General features: G+C 49.2%; 1 protein-coding gene across 6 annotated transcripts in view; it reads left to right on the forward strand.

The window, feature by feature from the left end:
• TBC1D8 (TBC1 domain family member 8) overlaps nt 1-14,327 on the forward strand; it is a 132,673-nt gene that overhangs the window by 92,846 nt on the left and 25,500 nt on the right. For all 6 annotated transcript variants that reach the window (XR_002516792.2, XR_001894345.3, XM_003909037.4 and 3 more), the window contains 4 exons: nt 8,299-8,506; nt 10,029-10,223; nt 10,973-11,149; nt 12,495-12,645. Coding sequence is in view for 4 of the 6 variants with exons in the window: in XM_003909037.4 (XP_003909086.1) it covers nt 8,299-8,506; nt 10,029-10,223; nt 10,973-11,149; nt 12,495-12,645 (731 nt within the window). In the remaining 2 variants the exon portion in view is untranslated. The remainder of the gene's footprint in view (nt 1-8,298; nt 8,507-10,028; nt 10,224-10,972; nt 11,150-12,494; nt 12,646-14,327) is intronic.

Consider the following 14,327-nt stretch of genomic DNA (forward strand, 5'->3'; position numbering starts at 1 on the left):
GTAGAGAGTGTCCCTTCATTCGTGGCCTGTCATGGCGGCATGCTGAGGGTTTGATGTGTTCTGAAAGAATTCAAAGCCCCTTCGTGCTGTGTCCATTTGTTTTAAACAGATCACGTGTAGTCATGAGTGAGGTAAAATCAAACACAAGTGCTCTTGATTTTTTAGGTTAAGATTCCAAGGAATTTCCCATGGTTTTGTGTCACCTCTGATAATCTGAGATGGAGGGTGAGGGGGTGCTTGTTGCCCCCTGTGAAAGGACACGCTTGGGGCCGTGTCCTTTGGGGTTCGGACTCTGTACCTCTCAGCCCCAGGCCCCGTGATGGTCTCTCTGGCTCCATCTTAGGAGCACCTGTTTTAAAAGCAAGACAGTCCAGTACAGTAGGTGCCATGCCCTCCTGTATTTCTTCAAATGCCTCTGCAGTCGTTGGTATCTGAGTTCTTTTAGTGCAGCTTACAAAGATATCTTAAAAATGGAAAAGTCACAGTTGCAGGAAGCCCCAAAGCAACAAGCCTGGGTTGCATGAGTTGCTAGAGGGCTCACAGGAGCGCCATGTAAAGCTCCTCCCCATCTCCCTGTGTGTGCGGGGCGTGTGAGTGCAGCCGTGTAGTTGCAGGAGTCGGAGGCCTGCTAGCAGCTCCTCTGGCCAGCCCCATGGTGCTGGGATTTTGGGTGATCCCTCACAAATCTACTGATATCCCAGTACAGCTCCACTTCCCGGTGTGGTGGTTTTGGTTTTGGGTAGAAGGGAGGCAAGAATACATTGAAGGTCTGTAGCACCAAATCCCTTGTGGTACGAGAACCGGTTTTGGAGAAAAGCTATCAGTTGGCAGCCTTCATTTACATTCCAGAATTCAGGGAGATTCTCCAAGACATTCCCCGTCTGTCCTTCTGCCCTGGGAAGTATCGAAAGAAGAGGGGAGAGGAAAGGCTAAAAAGGGCCTGGTGTTGGCCAGCACCGAGCTGCCAGGGTTCCCGCAGGTGCGTGGGGTTGGCCCTGTGGTGGGGCTGCAGGCTTCTGGGCCAAACGGTTGACTGCAGGTTCAGCAGCTTTGTCAAAAAGTGAAAGGCATGTACCTTGCCTCCCAACTCCTGGCCAGTTCTCGTTTGTAGCGTTTGTCATGGAGACGTGGGCCTGCGGGTATAAACAGGTAATGACTCAGTCTTCTCGAAGCCCTGCCAGGAGAGCCCAGGTTTGGAAGCTGAGGAAAACAGTCTCTTCACGCTTGCTCCCTGGCTCTCTCTGGTTGGTCCTTCCTCCCCTCCCCTCCCCTCCCCTCCCCTTCCCAGATAATGGCTGCAGAACGGTGCCCTTGGGGTCACGAGCTGGGTGAGCCTCAGGTTGCCAGTTAGTCACGATCGCCATGTGTGGCCACTCCAGCAGGACTTACGGCCCCAGTGCGGAGCTGCTTGTAGCTCCCCTGGGAGCAGGAAGGGTCAGGGTGCATTGTTACCCCCGGTTGACTGGGCTGGTTGGAGTTGCCAGGCGTGGGAGTCACCCGGCTCAGCCCTCACAGGACGCAGGGCAGGCCCTGGGCCAGGGATCCCTACATCATAGCCGCAGAGTCCAAGAGGGCAGAGTGACTGAGGAGCTGCCCACAGAGGGAACAGAGGGAGGGAAGCGGAAAGGAAAAAAGGTGATAGATCCTGAAATCTCAAAACAGAAGCGATACATCCCGAAGTTGGAAATGGGGGGGTGAAAAAAAGTGTATTCAGCTATTTTTTGTCGGGGACGGTGGATGGAGAGTGATGGGCTTCATTAAATCGAATTACAGTCTGTTTCGACTGGCTGGAGATGCTGGAGGAGAGCTGAATTAAAGCAGTGTAGTAAATGGAAACTCTGTTTCCCACGAGGCGGGCTCTTTCTGCTGGTTTATAAAGACGAATAGCGGCTGCCCAGAGGCAGGTGTCCTCAGCAGGGAACCCTGGTCCCCCATGGCTTGTCTGGTTCTGAACTTCTTGGTCTGGCTGGATTTGCAGACCCTCTTTGGCCTTCCCCTTTTCCCCCCTCCCCCCACTCTCCCTTTTCCTGCTCTTCTCCCTCAGCTCCCACTAGGACCACTTCTGTGTCATTTATTTGACTTATCATCCCTCTGATTCTAGCTCGAGTCCTCCTCTGCCTCAGAGTCCTCTTGGCCCACTTAGGACATCTCCCAGGGGCTCCTGCAGCCTGACAGCCCCCACCTTACAAGAGAAGGCCCACGTCTCACCCTCTACAACCCCAGTCCCCAAGCTGCTCTGTGGTTGTCAGTGGGCTGGCTTAGGTGCTTCTGTCTAGAACAGGATGGGAGGAAGAGGACGGAGGGAGGAGCCTTTTTCTGAGGGTCAGAGAGCCTTACAGATGCTCTGTGTTGTCAGGGTCCTGGTCTCTTAGGGGCTCAGTGCAGACAGATTTCCAAAGGAATGAGGGGCCGTTTGTACCATCCGCCTGTGCTGGCGCCTGACAGGTGAGCCTAGTGGCCGTGGGCTGCCGTGTGCCTTAGCAGCCACATGGCAGCTTCATCCACATTTCCTTAGAACTCCTGAGGGGTCACAGAAGAAAGGTGTTCTGAGTAAACACACATTTGAGAAATGAAATGTTTTGTATACAGACTTGGGCTTTGAGAAAAAGCACATGGATCTGGCCTCATTTTTAGATTCAAGAAATTCTTGAATCTTGAAAGCTTGATATTTCCCTGATGTGATTTAATTAATTAATTAATTAGAGGGGGATGTGGAGTACAGTGGCATGATTTCAGCTCACTGTAGCCTCCACATCCCAGGTTCAAGTGATTCTCCTGCCTCAGCCTCCTTTGTAGCTGGGATTATAAGTGCGCAGCACCACGCTGGCTAATTTTTGTATTTTTAGTAGAAATGGGGTTTTGCCATGTTGGCCAGGCTGGTCTCGAACTCCTGGTTTCAAGTGATCCTCTCACCTTGGCCTCCCAAAGTGCTGGGATTACAGGCGGGAGCCACCTCCCGGCCATGGGTCTCTGGGCAGGGGAACGGGGGGACGCATCACGTAGAGCCACTGGAAATCCTTGTGTGCTCCTTTATGAGGCAAACTTACCATAGAGGACCAAGTTTGCCCTCCCTTATCCAAGAGAGCAGGAGCCACGGCTCCCGGCTTTCTGTCTGGTGCACACATGGGAAGTCTCTGCATGCTGAGCATGGGAGAGCCAAGCTGCCCCAGCCTGTCACGCAGCCTGAGTTTGGGGAAGTGTTAAGCCTGGAAGTAACGTTAAGCCTGCTGACACACAGTAGGCTCTCACATGCGGGCTGAATGACCAGAGGGCGTGAGAGGTGGCATGTAACTCAGACAGGGTTCTTCCCAAAGCATTCTAGTGGGTGGATGGCGGGGGGAGAGAGAGAGAGAGAAAGGGAAACCTATTTTGCTACATCTTTGCCAAAAGTAGGAGAGACAAATGTAATTCTGGATTTGCAGAGAAATAAAAGAATATACCTTCTTGGGTCCTCTTAGGGATTAAGCTGAATTTTTTAAAGAATGTGTAACTAGTCTCGAATCTTCTGCATAGTTGTCATGCATTATTGCACATAATAATTTTAGCTTCAACAACAAATCTGATGTTTGTTGTTCCAGAGTCGGGTTGACCCCTATTTATTCCCTGCTTATTTACAGTCTCATCAATGGCATGTGTTAAGATAGGGTGGTTGGGCTGGGCGTGGTGGCTCACGCCTGTAATCCCAGCACTTTGGGAGGCCGAGGCAGGTGGATCACGAGGTCAGGAGTTCAAGACCAGCCTGGCCAACATGGCGAAACCCCATCTCTACTAAAAATACAAACATTAGCTGGGCATGGTGGTGGGCACCTGTAATCCCAGCTACCTGGGAGGCTGAGACAAGAGAATCCCATGAACCCAGGATGCAGAGGTTTCAGTGAGCCGAGATTGCACCACAGCACTCCAGCCTGGGCAACAGAGTACAACTGTGTCTCAAAAACAAAAAGAAAAAAGGTGATTGGTGGCACTTTTTCCGGCTAGTCTTAGCTGTAGCTCTCTCTTAGAGTGACTGCTGTGGCCTCTGTGTGCAGGCACTGGAGGGTAGATGTAGCTGGGGTAGCTGGGATAGTCTCCATCCTCATAGGGGTGCTTCTGCAGTGACCTACAGGCTTGTGTGGCCACCTTCTGAATGTCAGATCGTCACCATTGTCTGTTCTTTTCTATGGAGGAAAAGTGAAGGCACTTAGGAAGTACTGGAAAGTCTGAGAAGCACGCTGTGACCAGTGGCTTTGTTTTTGATGGTGTTCAGTAAAAGGAGTTGATATATTTAGCATCAAAACTAACATCTGCTTTGAAACAGACCTAAAGGATAGGATGGTCTTGTTCTGAACTTCATAAAGAGCTGATTTCTCATCTTTTCAAAGTCACTATATCTTCATCTCAGTTATGCTGGAAATTTAACTATCTTGTATGTAACACATATTTAACGAATGGTGAAATTGGAAGACAACTTTCTAGTAGGGAGGAAGGAAACTAACTCAGATCTTAGGAAAGTCCCCCCTGCTACTTACTTTTTCGTAACTTGAGGTTTCTGGTCTCTGGCTACCCAAATGTGCAAAAGACAGATGTCTACAGGGAAAGCTAGGACAGCCCTGAAAGGGGAATGGAGACTGTGCAGCGTGCCCAGGCTGCTCCGAAGCCACAGAGAGAAGCCGATTGAACTGAGGCAGCAGCAGGTGCACTGTGTAGAAAAAAATGGTTTAGTTGCCTCAGATACCGGAACACCTTTCTTCTTCTTCTTTTTTTTTTTTTTTGAGACAGAGTTTCGTTCTTGTTGCCCAGGCTGGAGTGCAGAGGCGCGATCTTGGCTCACTGCAACCTCCGCCTCCCAGGTTTAAGCGATTCTCCTGCCTCAGCCTCCCAAGTGGCTGGGATTACAGGCGCCCGCCACCACGCCCGGCTAATTTTTGTATTTTTAGTAGAGGCAGGGTTTCACCATGTTGGCCAGGCTGGTCTCAAACTCCTGACCTCGTGATCTGCCCAGCTCGGCCTCCCAAAGTGCTGGGATTACAGGTGTGAACCACCATGCTCAACCTGAAACACCTTATTCTTAATTTGAGGGATTCGGTGCAAAATAAATGTAAATATAAGTCCTCCCACACTTCTGATGGGTCAGTGCAAGCTTCTGTGATTTGAATACTCACCATGTGTTCACTTTGACTTCAACCATGTCCTAAGGGGAAAGAGATGCCCTGCTAGAAAGGAAGGCTGACACGTGAACTCACTGGCGACTAGAACCACGTTTGTGAGATACTTGCAGGGAGTAAGGGTTGATTTTATTTTCATCAAAGCCAACATGGCCAGCATGCTCTGAGGACAAGGGTGGAAGTTTTCCAATTTAAATGCATGGGACATAGTCAGCTTGGGGAACTTGGGGTCATCTTGAGGGGCCTTGCCTTCCATTCTTGCAGTGTGTGAACTGGTAGAGCGTTCATAGTGCCTTTCCTGTGTTCTCCCAGCTCCTCTCTGGAGGCAGCTCAGGCGCCCATGGGAACAGTAGTCCATGTTGTATCGGGCACTTAAGGAACTGCAGCTTTGGCCCCAGGAACTGGACCCATTGTGGTCTATAGAATTTAATTTCTCTGTGTGTCCAGAGGACTTTCTGGGCATGTATGTGTCTTCTCTTTTTGAGGGCTTGATAGTAAATTCCATGGATTGTGCCATCTCTGTATGACAGCTGCTGCTTGTAAATCAGTTGTGTGATGGTGCACATGAGACCTAGAAGGGGCTGCAGAAAAGGCATGTGTCCGGGAGCCCAGCCTGGCCATGGTTGAGGTGAGATCATATCTCCGGGGCCTCACAACCAGATCGTGCCTGAAAAGCTCACTTGAGCTGTGTGTAGCCGATTCCAGAGTTGAGAGTTTACTATCTTGCAATTATGGCATTTATGTAACATTTTAAAAAGTTGTACTTTTCCCTAAAGAAAATAGCTAAAGTTTTTTTTTTAAAGCTAATATGGTAGTCATGTAGAAAATGTCAGCAAAATAAAATTGGAAATTGGAAGTCCCACTACACAAAGACAGTCACTATTAACACTTAAGAGAAAGTCCTTGTACACATCCCTGTCTGGAAATTTTAAGGTATTTATGTAAAGTTAGGATCATACTGTAGGTACTATGCCTAATTTTTCTTTTACTATGTTGTGGGCATCATTTTAGATTCACAGGGATCCCTTGAAGCAGAGAATTCAGACATTATTCCCATTTTGTAGCAATCAAAATGAGATACAGAGAGTCTCATTCGGGGTTACAGAGTATATAAGCAAGCCAAGAATTCGTACTCCTGACTTCAAGCGAGTGCTAATTTCATCCTTATATTTATAAGGAACTTTATAAAGTGCGAGAGAAAAATCTTTCCCTCTGTCTGTTGGAATTCCCCCTTACTAGAATTTTGCAGTATGACGTAAATTGATCAGTATTTTCAAACATTGTGATTTGGCTGCTTTCTTTACTGGTTTTAGAGCCAGAAATCAGGATATGTAGAGTTGCCTGGGGGTTAGGATCCTGCTTTCCTCATCAGCATTCTCTCTTGTCAATACTGATGTGAGGCATGAGCCACTGCACCCGACCTGGATTCTTAAAATATATTTTTAAAAAAGATAATAACTCATGTTTATTGATTACTTACTGTGTGTCAGATATGCATCTAAACTTTTTTTCTTTTTTTTTTTTTCCAGTCGGGGTCTCACTCTGTCACCCAGGCTAGAGTGCAGTGGCGCGATCTCGGCTCACTGCAACCTCTTATCCCCTGGGCTCAAGTGATGCTTTCATCTCGGCCACTGGGGTAGCTGGGACTACAGGTGTGAACCAACACACCCAGCTAATGTTTGTATTTTTTTGTAGAGACGGGGTTTTGCCATGTTGTCCAGGCTGGTCTCAAACTCCTAAGCTCAAGTGATCCACCTGCCACGGCCTCCCAAAGTGCTGAGATTACAGACATGAGCCACCGTGCCTGGCCGCATTAAATTTTTAAATTATTTTTTTGAGATTTAATTTATATACCATGTAATTGTTATACATCCTTTGAAAGTGTACCATTCAGTGGTTTTTACGATATTCACAGAGTTGTGCAACTATCACCACAATCAATTTTAGAATATTTCATCACCCCAAAAAGAAACCATGTACCCGTGAGCAGTCACTTCCCGTTTCTCTCTCTTCCCCCAAGCCCTGAGCAATCACTAATCTATTTTCTGTCTCTAGAGATTTTGCTTATTCTGGATATTTCATTTAAATGGAATCAGGCAGTATGTCATCTTTTTGTGTCTGGTTTATTTCACTCAGTATGATATGTTTAAGGTTCATCTCTGTTGTGGCACACATGAGTACTTCATTTTTTACGGCTGAACAATACTTGATTGTATGGATACGCTACATTGTGATTATCCATTTATCAGTTAATGGACATTTGGGTTATTTCTACCTTTTGGTTATAAACAATGCTGCTAAGAACATTCGTGTGCAAGGCATACATTTTCAATTCTCTTGGGTATATCTGCCTAGGAGTGGAATTTCTTGGTCAAGTGTTAAGTCTGCTTTTAGCCTTTTGCGGAGCTTCCAGAGTGTTTACCAACATGACTGCACCATGTTAATTCCCATCAGCAGTGCAGTAGGGTTCCAGTTTCCCCACATCCTCCTCACCACTTGTTATCAAACTTTTTGAAACTTGGATTCTTAAGCAATTGTTTTTCTGGTAATTCTCAGTGTTACTCAAACCAGGAAGGAATGCTTATTTGGCCTGTGAGTTTATTAAATTACTTCTGTGCAGAGGCAACACGTCTGCTCTGTGTCCTTGTTCTGAAGGTTGGCCGTGCAGTTAGAATGTGGGATGCCCACGTGCACCAGCACAGGACGTGCATGGTGCCTTTTTGTATTCACTTAAATACAAATTGTGCCAGTGGCTTTAAAAGTATTTTCTTGGCTGGGCGCGGTGGGTCACGCCTGTAATCCCAGCCCTTTGGGAGGCTGAGGTGTGGGCGGATCACCTGAGCTCAGGAGTTTGAGACCAGTCTGAGCAAGATGGCAAACCCCATCTTTACTATAAATACAAAAATTAGCTGGGCATGGTGGCGCGTGCCTGTAATCCCAGCTACTTGGGAGGCTGAGGCAGGACAATCACTTGTACCAGTGAGGTGGAGGTTGTAGTGAGCCGAGATCGTGCCACTGCACTCCATCCTGGGTGACAGAGAGAGACTGTCTCAAAAATAAAATGAAACAAAAAAGTAGAAGTATTTTCTTTGGTAATCTTAGATGTCCATTTACCTTTCCTATCGCTTCTTCTTCTCTCCCTGTCCTTTCGCAGGGATCTGGAAGCCAGAGCACAGAATGAGTTCTTCCGGGCTTTCTTCAGGTTGCCGAGGAAGGAGAAGCTGCACGCGGTTGTGGACTGCTCGCTCTGGACGCCGTTCAGTCGCTGTCACACCGCGGGGCGGATGTTCACCTCTGACAGCTACATCTGCTTTGCCAGCAGAGAAGACGGCTGCTGTAAGATCGTCCTGCCACTCAGAGAGGTAGACCGGCCCTACTGTCTGCTTCCTGAAGCAGCCTTTTGTTGTGTGAACCCAAGGTTGCTCGCTGTGAGATGGAGTGTGGGAGGGAAGTTCAGATGGCACGGCTTTGCCATCTACAGATGGATGACTACAAGGCTGGGCTTCTTGAGGGAGGCATGGCCTGAACTGGACCATTACCCATTCGGCCGTTACTTTTTCTGCTGTTGCTATGGCATCCTGAAATTTGCTAACAAGTGACTGCTGAAAACAGGGGACTCTAACCTCTACATTATTGATAGAGCTGTTACTAAAAAGTGCATGCCTGGCAATTAAAGATTTTTCCAGCAGCTCCTAGGAATGAATCCTCCCCTTTCACTCACCAAAAAAAAAGAAAGGGAAAAAAAAGCAACCTACAAAAAGCATCACCTTTTAAAAATAAATGGTAAATTGACTGGCTTTTATATGCTCCTGGAACTTCAGTTAAAAATTCTAAAATGCTTCCTTTGACAGGGATCAGGTCCCTTCTTCCTATAAAATACTGCAGTTCTCTTTCCGGAAATGGGGGCTCAGATTATGTTCAGACTGAACAGCTCAGTCCTTTGGCTTCAGGGCAGCAACTCTGGTGAGATGGTACCCACAACTCTGTTTACACGTCAGGACCTCCAGATTCTTCTTTCTGATAAAAAACGTTCTGAGCATTATTCTTTGGAAAAACTCAAAACTCTTATTTTTTTCTTTTTTTTAGAGAGGAGGGTCTCACTGTATTGTCCAGGCCGGTCTCGAACTCCTGGGCTCAATCGATCCTCCCACTTGGCCTCTGACAATGCTGGGATTACTCCTTGTGGTCTCCTGCCTCCATGTTATTACTCTGTAGTAGATGTCTTCATTTTACAAATATTTTTCCTTATTAATCGAGCAAGAAATCTAGAGGCCAATTTACATGCTTCAAAAATTTATTTTGGTAATGTGTACCTAACCAGAAATGACATTTTAACCATTTTAAGTGTATGGCTCAGTGGCATTAAGTACGTTCACATTGTTGTGCAACCATCAGCACCATCCATCTCCAGAACTCTTTAATCACTGACAACGGAAACACTGTCCCCATAAAACAACTCCCCTCTTCCCCTTCCCTCAGCCCCTAGCAACCATCCTGCAACTTCCCATCTCTATGAATTTCACTCCTCCGGGTACCTCATACAAGTGGATTCATACAGGATTTGTGACTGGCCTTGTTCACTTAGCATAATGCCCTTGGGGCTCATCCATACCAGAGCCTCTGTCTGAATCCCCCTCCTCTTCAAGGCTGGGTCATACTCCGTTGTGTGGATAGACCACACTTTGTTATCCAGTCGCCCCTTGATGCAGCCTTGCACAGCCTCCCCTTGTGGCGGTGGTGAGCAGTGCCACTTTCTCACCTTTGCATCATCTCCTTTCTGCAGTCATTGTGCCTTGCCCTGTGTTTCGGGACATCTTCTGCATATGTAATAACATGCCTGCCTTCCTCCCTCCCTGCTGTCCCTGCATGTTGCCTCTCACGCAGGTGGTGAGCATCGAGAAGATGGAGGACACGAGCCTGCTGCCGCACCCCATCATCGTCAGCATCAGAAGCAAGGTGGCCTTCCAGTTCATCGAACTCCGGGACCGAGACAGCCTGGTGGAGGCGTTGCTTGTGAGGTTGAAGCAGGTCCATGCCAACCACCCCGTGCACTACGACACCTCTGTGGATGATGACATGGTATGGTCTCTCCGGACCCTGATGATCCCCTTCTTCATGCCTCAGGCCGTGGTCTCCAAAGGGGAGTACACATGAGGAGACCCATGTGGGGACAAGAAGAATGTGGGGCCCGTGTGTGGTCTGCTGTCATTTCTGATGTGCCGGGCGTCCTGAGAGGGTGTGGGGAATTGCCCCACAGCTTGGAGGGGGTGACGGGGACACCACTCACAGGTGAGAAGGGTTGCTATCCCTGCTCCTGAGGTTCAAGGACGGCCTGATTAGAGGCACATGTAACCTGCTAAAAGAGGAGCTTCGTCAGCCCTGAGGTTGGGTAGCTGCACAGGTGGCCCCGGGGTGGCTGGGGCCTGGTCTCCTTTCTTCATGTATCTTCTTCTTCTCAACCTCTTTTCACCCAAAGTAGTGATGGGGAGAAAAGGAGGTGCAGCCTCTCTCTACCCCAGGGCTCCTTTCTCAGAATGGCCATCCTCCTGTCCATAAGCTGAGGGGAGGCTGGGCTGCTCATTAGGAACTGCGTATGGACCCAGATACGGACTCGGGCTCTGGGGACAGGGACAGCCTCCCCCGGAGCATGCAGTGGGACTGTGTCTTCCTAGGAACCCTGTCTGGTCTGGCGTCAGTCTCTCTTCCCCCTGAGTCACTGAAGTCTGCTATGCCCATGCATCCAAAGGCAACACAAAGACTGTCCCCTCGACTAAAGCCATGATTTTCTCCTCTTTTCTCTCTGTCTCTCTATCTCTTTTGCTGTGCAGGCATCACCCGTGTTTCATTCAACAAGCATGTGCGGTGATCACAGGTTTGGGGATCTTGAAATGGTGTCTTCTCAAAGTAGCGAGGAGAGTGAAAAAGAGAAGAGCCCGCTGCTGCACCCCGATGCCCTGGTCACTGCCTTCCAGCAGTCAGGCAGCCAGAGCCCCGACTCCCAAATGGTGGGTGATGCCTGGTGCCCAAGCTGGACCACAGAGCTGAGCCATGGGCTTGGGGGGTTGCCCAGCTGTTTAAGTCACCATGGAACATGATGCCTGACCTTGGGAAGCTAGCGCTGCTCCTCCCTCTTGTTCTCATGGGTGAAAAGTGAAGAGGGGTCCACTGAGGTGGTCAGAGGACTGAGGGACAGCTCTCCCACCCACCCTTCGGTAACCCTCGGGCAGCTCTCGGCTGTGGGGCCTGGGGAGCTGCCCGTGCGGCCCCTTGGGGGTCCCTCTCCTTCCAGCCAGTGCTGTCTGTGTGCCCCTCATTCCAGCTTTCCTTTTTTTTTTGTCTTCTGGGAGAAGAGGTCACCAGTCTTCTACTTTTACTAAAGTGGAAATATTTTTGCTATATTTACTTACAGATTTCCTCTTCGTAGGGAGAACTTGAGGGAAATGTCACGTATAGTCTGGTAAAGATACTGCAAGTTGTGCTTTGAAGTGGGGCCACGGCAGGCAGGGTGCTGCACTGAACCATGAGCACCCGGCAGCGGCCGTGAACCTGTTACCCCGAGCTGATTTTTGGTCGCTTAACGGCTCCTGTAAAATCTGTTGTTGGTTTTATTTATCCAAAACTGAGCCTTCTCATAGGCTTTACACCCGGATCCTTAATTAACTTTTGTTGACAAAACGTATGAGAATGTTAAATATATGTATTTATTTCTGCCCTTACTGGAGAATACAGATAATCAAAAGCAAATATAAATACCTTGTTTAAAAGGCACTAAACGTTCCTGCCACCTAGGGGCAATTTCAAGTATTTTCAGTTGCCTAGGGAAATGGTATCTTTCTCATTCCTGTTAATGAGAACAATGCAGTTTTTTTCAGGTTTCGGTTTTCCCTCTGGCTGTCAGGAAGCTCAGGGGAAGTTGTGATACCCCTGCACTCCCCTTTGCCCTCCGAGCTGATCAGTGTCTTTTTGGCAGATGCAACATCCTGAGAAAGCTTCCCCCAGCGTCCCCCTTACCCATCCCTCCCTCCCATCTGATTTGGGCTGCTTTAATACTTGGATTTACATATCCTTGTTATCAACCTTGCTAAGGAAGTTGTATTTTATTTGTATAAATGCTCCCCCTGGGCTCTGAGCTCCTGCAGGGCCGTCCTCTGTGTTATTCATCTTTGCGTCCTCTGTGCCCCCGGTAGAGGTTCAGAAATATTTGCGGCTTGAATACAAGTGTCCTTGCCCGTTGCTGTTGGCCCCTCGGTGAGCAGAGGCAGTACTTCCTCCACCACCAGTGGTGCCTCGGTGGGCGGGGGGGGGGTGAGGACGGACCTCTTCGTACATTAAGAACATTCCCATTTCCAGTCCAGAGAACAGATAAAAATAAGCCTGTGGAATGACCACTTTGTGGAATACGGCAGAACCGTGTGTATGTTTCGCACAGAGAAGATTCGGAAGCTCGTAGCCATGGGCATCCCTGAGTCGTTGCGTGGGAGACTTTGGCTTCTCTTCTCAGGTAAGCGCTCTTGGTGTCTCTAAGCTACTTGTTCTTTTTGCCATGGACACAGGAACAGCCCGCCCAGCCCGGAGCAGCGCATGTGTTTATGTGCAGATGACATGGTTCTGTCCTTGGGTCATTCCTGTGATTTCCCAGCTGAGGACTTCCACCTGCTGTTGTGTCAGCTGTGGGACCTGGGTCAGGCTGCCTGGGCCTCTGGGCTGTGGCGTCCAACTGGGTGAATGTGAGGTCTGGGCACAGTGACGGCCACTCCTTTAAAAATGCCTTCACGAGGCACTACATAGTGCTGAGAATTCGATTCAGAACCCCCTGGAAGTGAAGTGTCTGTAGTGTGTGAGCTCTGAAGTAGATGAAACAAATTCCTCATCCATTGTCAACTGGCTGGGCTACTGAAACACATCCCTCAGAGTCTGGCTACCATGGGTCCCTCCTCCAGTGAAGACACGTGGCGGGCACCAGAGGCAAAAGTGCAGATTTCCCTTCTGTTCCATTTCCTCTGTTCTGCTGGACCTATTCAGGGAGGGCCTCTTTTAGCCTCAGAACCCTGGGGCCTCTCCCTGCACCTATTGGAGAACGCCTGGGAACCTTCATCAGGACATTTAATGATAGATGGGCTGAGCCTGGGACCAAACTTCCCCAGGGACATACTGGGTAGGCATTTGTCTGTCCCTCCATATCAGCTGTGAGCCACTTGCTCCTTGGGGCAAAGGAGCTTGGGCCCGAGGGCAGGAAGGGAAGGCCCTGCCATTGGAGTGTGCCTTTGCTGCTCCTCAGGGTGCTGTGGGAGGCCAGGTGAGAGGGTCCCTTCCCCAGATGACCTCATGGCGCTCTTGTCAGCATGGAGGCGCCTGGAGGCTGGGCTGGGTACCTGTGCCCTGCTCCGTCACTCTTCCTGGGACTGGAAGCATCCCTTGTCCTACTTCACCATCAGCCTCTTGCTGGTTCCTTATCTACCCCCCAACTTTGTCCCTCACTTTCCTCTTCCCTGTCTCCTCGCAGCCCCCAACCTCCTGCCTGAGATGCCCGGACACAGCCCTCATGCTTCCTGGCACACTCACTGTGTTGGGTGTGGTCGGTGGTCACTGATGCTGCCTGCACCACTGCGCCCCTCGTCTCCCTCCTGCCTCCAGGCTTCTGTAGCTAACTTCCAGAGGCGCAGCATTGAAACACCTCCTTTTAAAAGTGAAAAATGTCTTCTGTATTTTTGTATATAAAAATAACAACATCCATTCATAGTTGAAAAATAAAGGCATGGAGGAGTGAGCAAAGACAGTGCTTCCTTCCTCAGAATCCCACCACCTGAAGGTGAGGCCTGTCACTGCCCAAGGCCTGCATTCTTCTAGGTCTCTTTAACGCATATGTGTGCACACACACATGCATGCACAGACACACGTGCACACACATGCATATGCACACAGTTTTCATAAGGAACGCATTCATCCCTCCATCTTGCCCGCCGGTGAGGCCTGGGCTGTAGCTCTGGCTGTGGGTGGCTGGCGCAGGAGTTTTCTGGGCTCAGTCCTGCTGCTGCAGTTTGTGCATCTCAGATGTGACTTCGGAGTTTGATGTGGGCGCTGTGCTGCTGGCCCCTTCACTCCGTCATAGCTGCGCCCCCTCACGTGCCTCACGCATCGGTGCTCAGCGTCATTTCTTGTTGAATTAATGCATGAAATGTGCGT

Source organism: Papio anubis, chromosome 14 (genome assembly GCF_008728515.1).
Source record: "Papio anubis isolate 15944 chromosome 14, Panubis1.0, whole genome shotgun sequence".
NCBI lineage: Eukaryota > Metazoa > Chordata > Mammalia > Primates > Cercopithecidae > Papio > Papio anubis.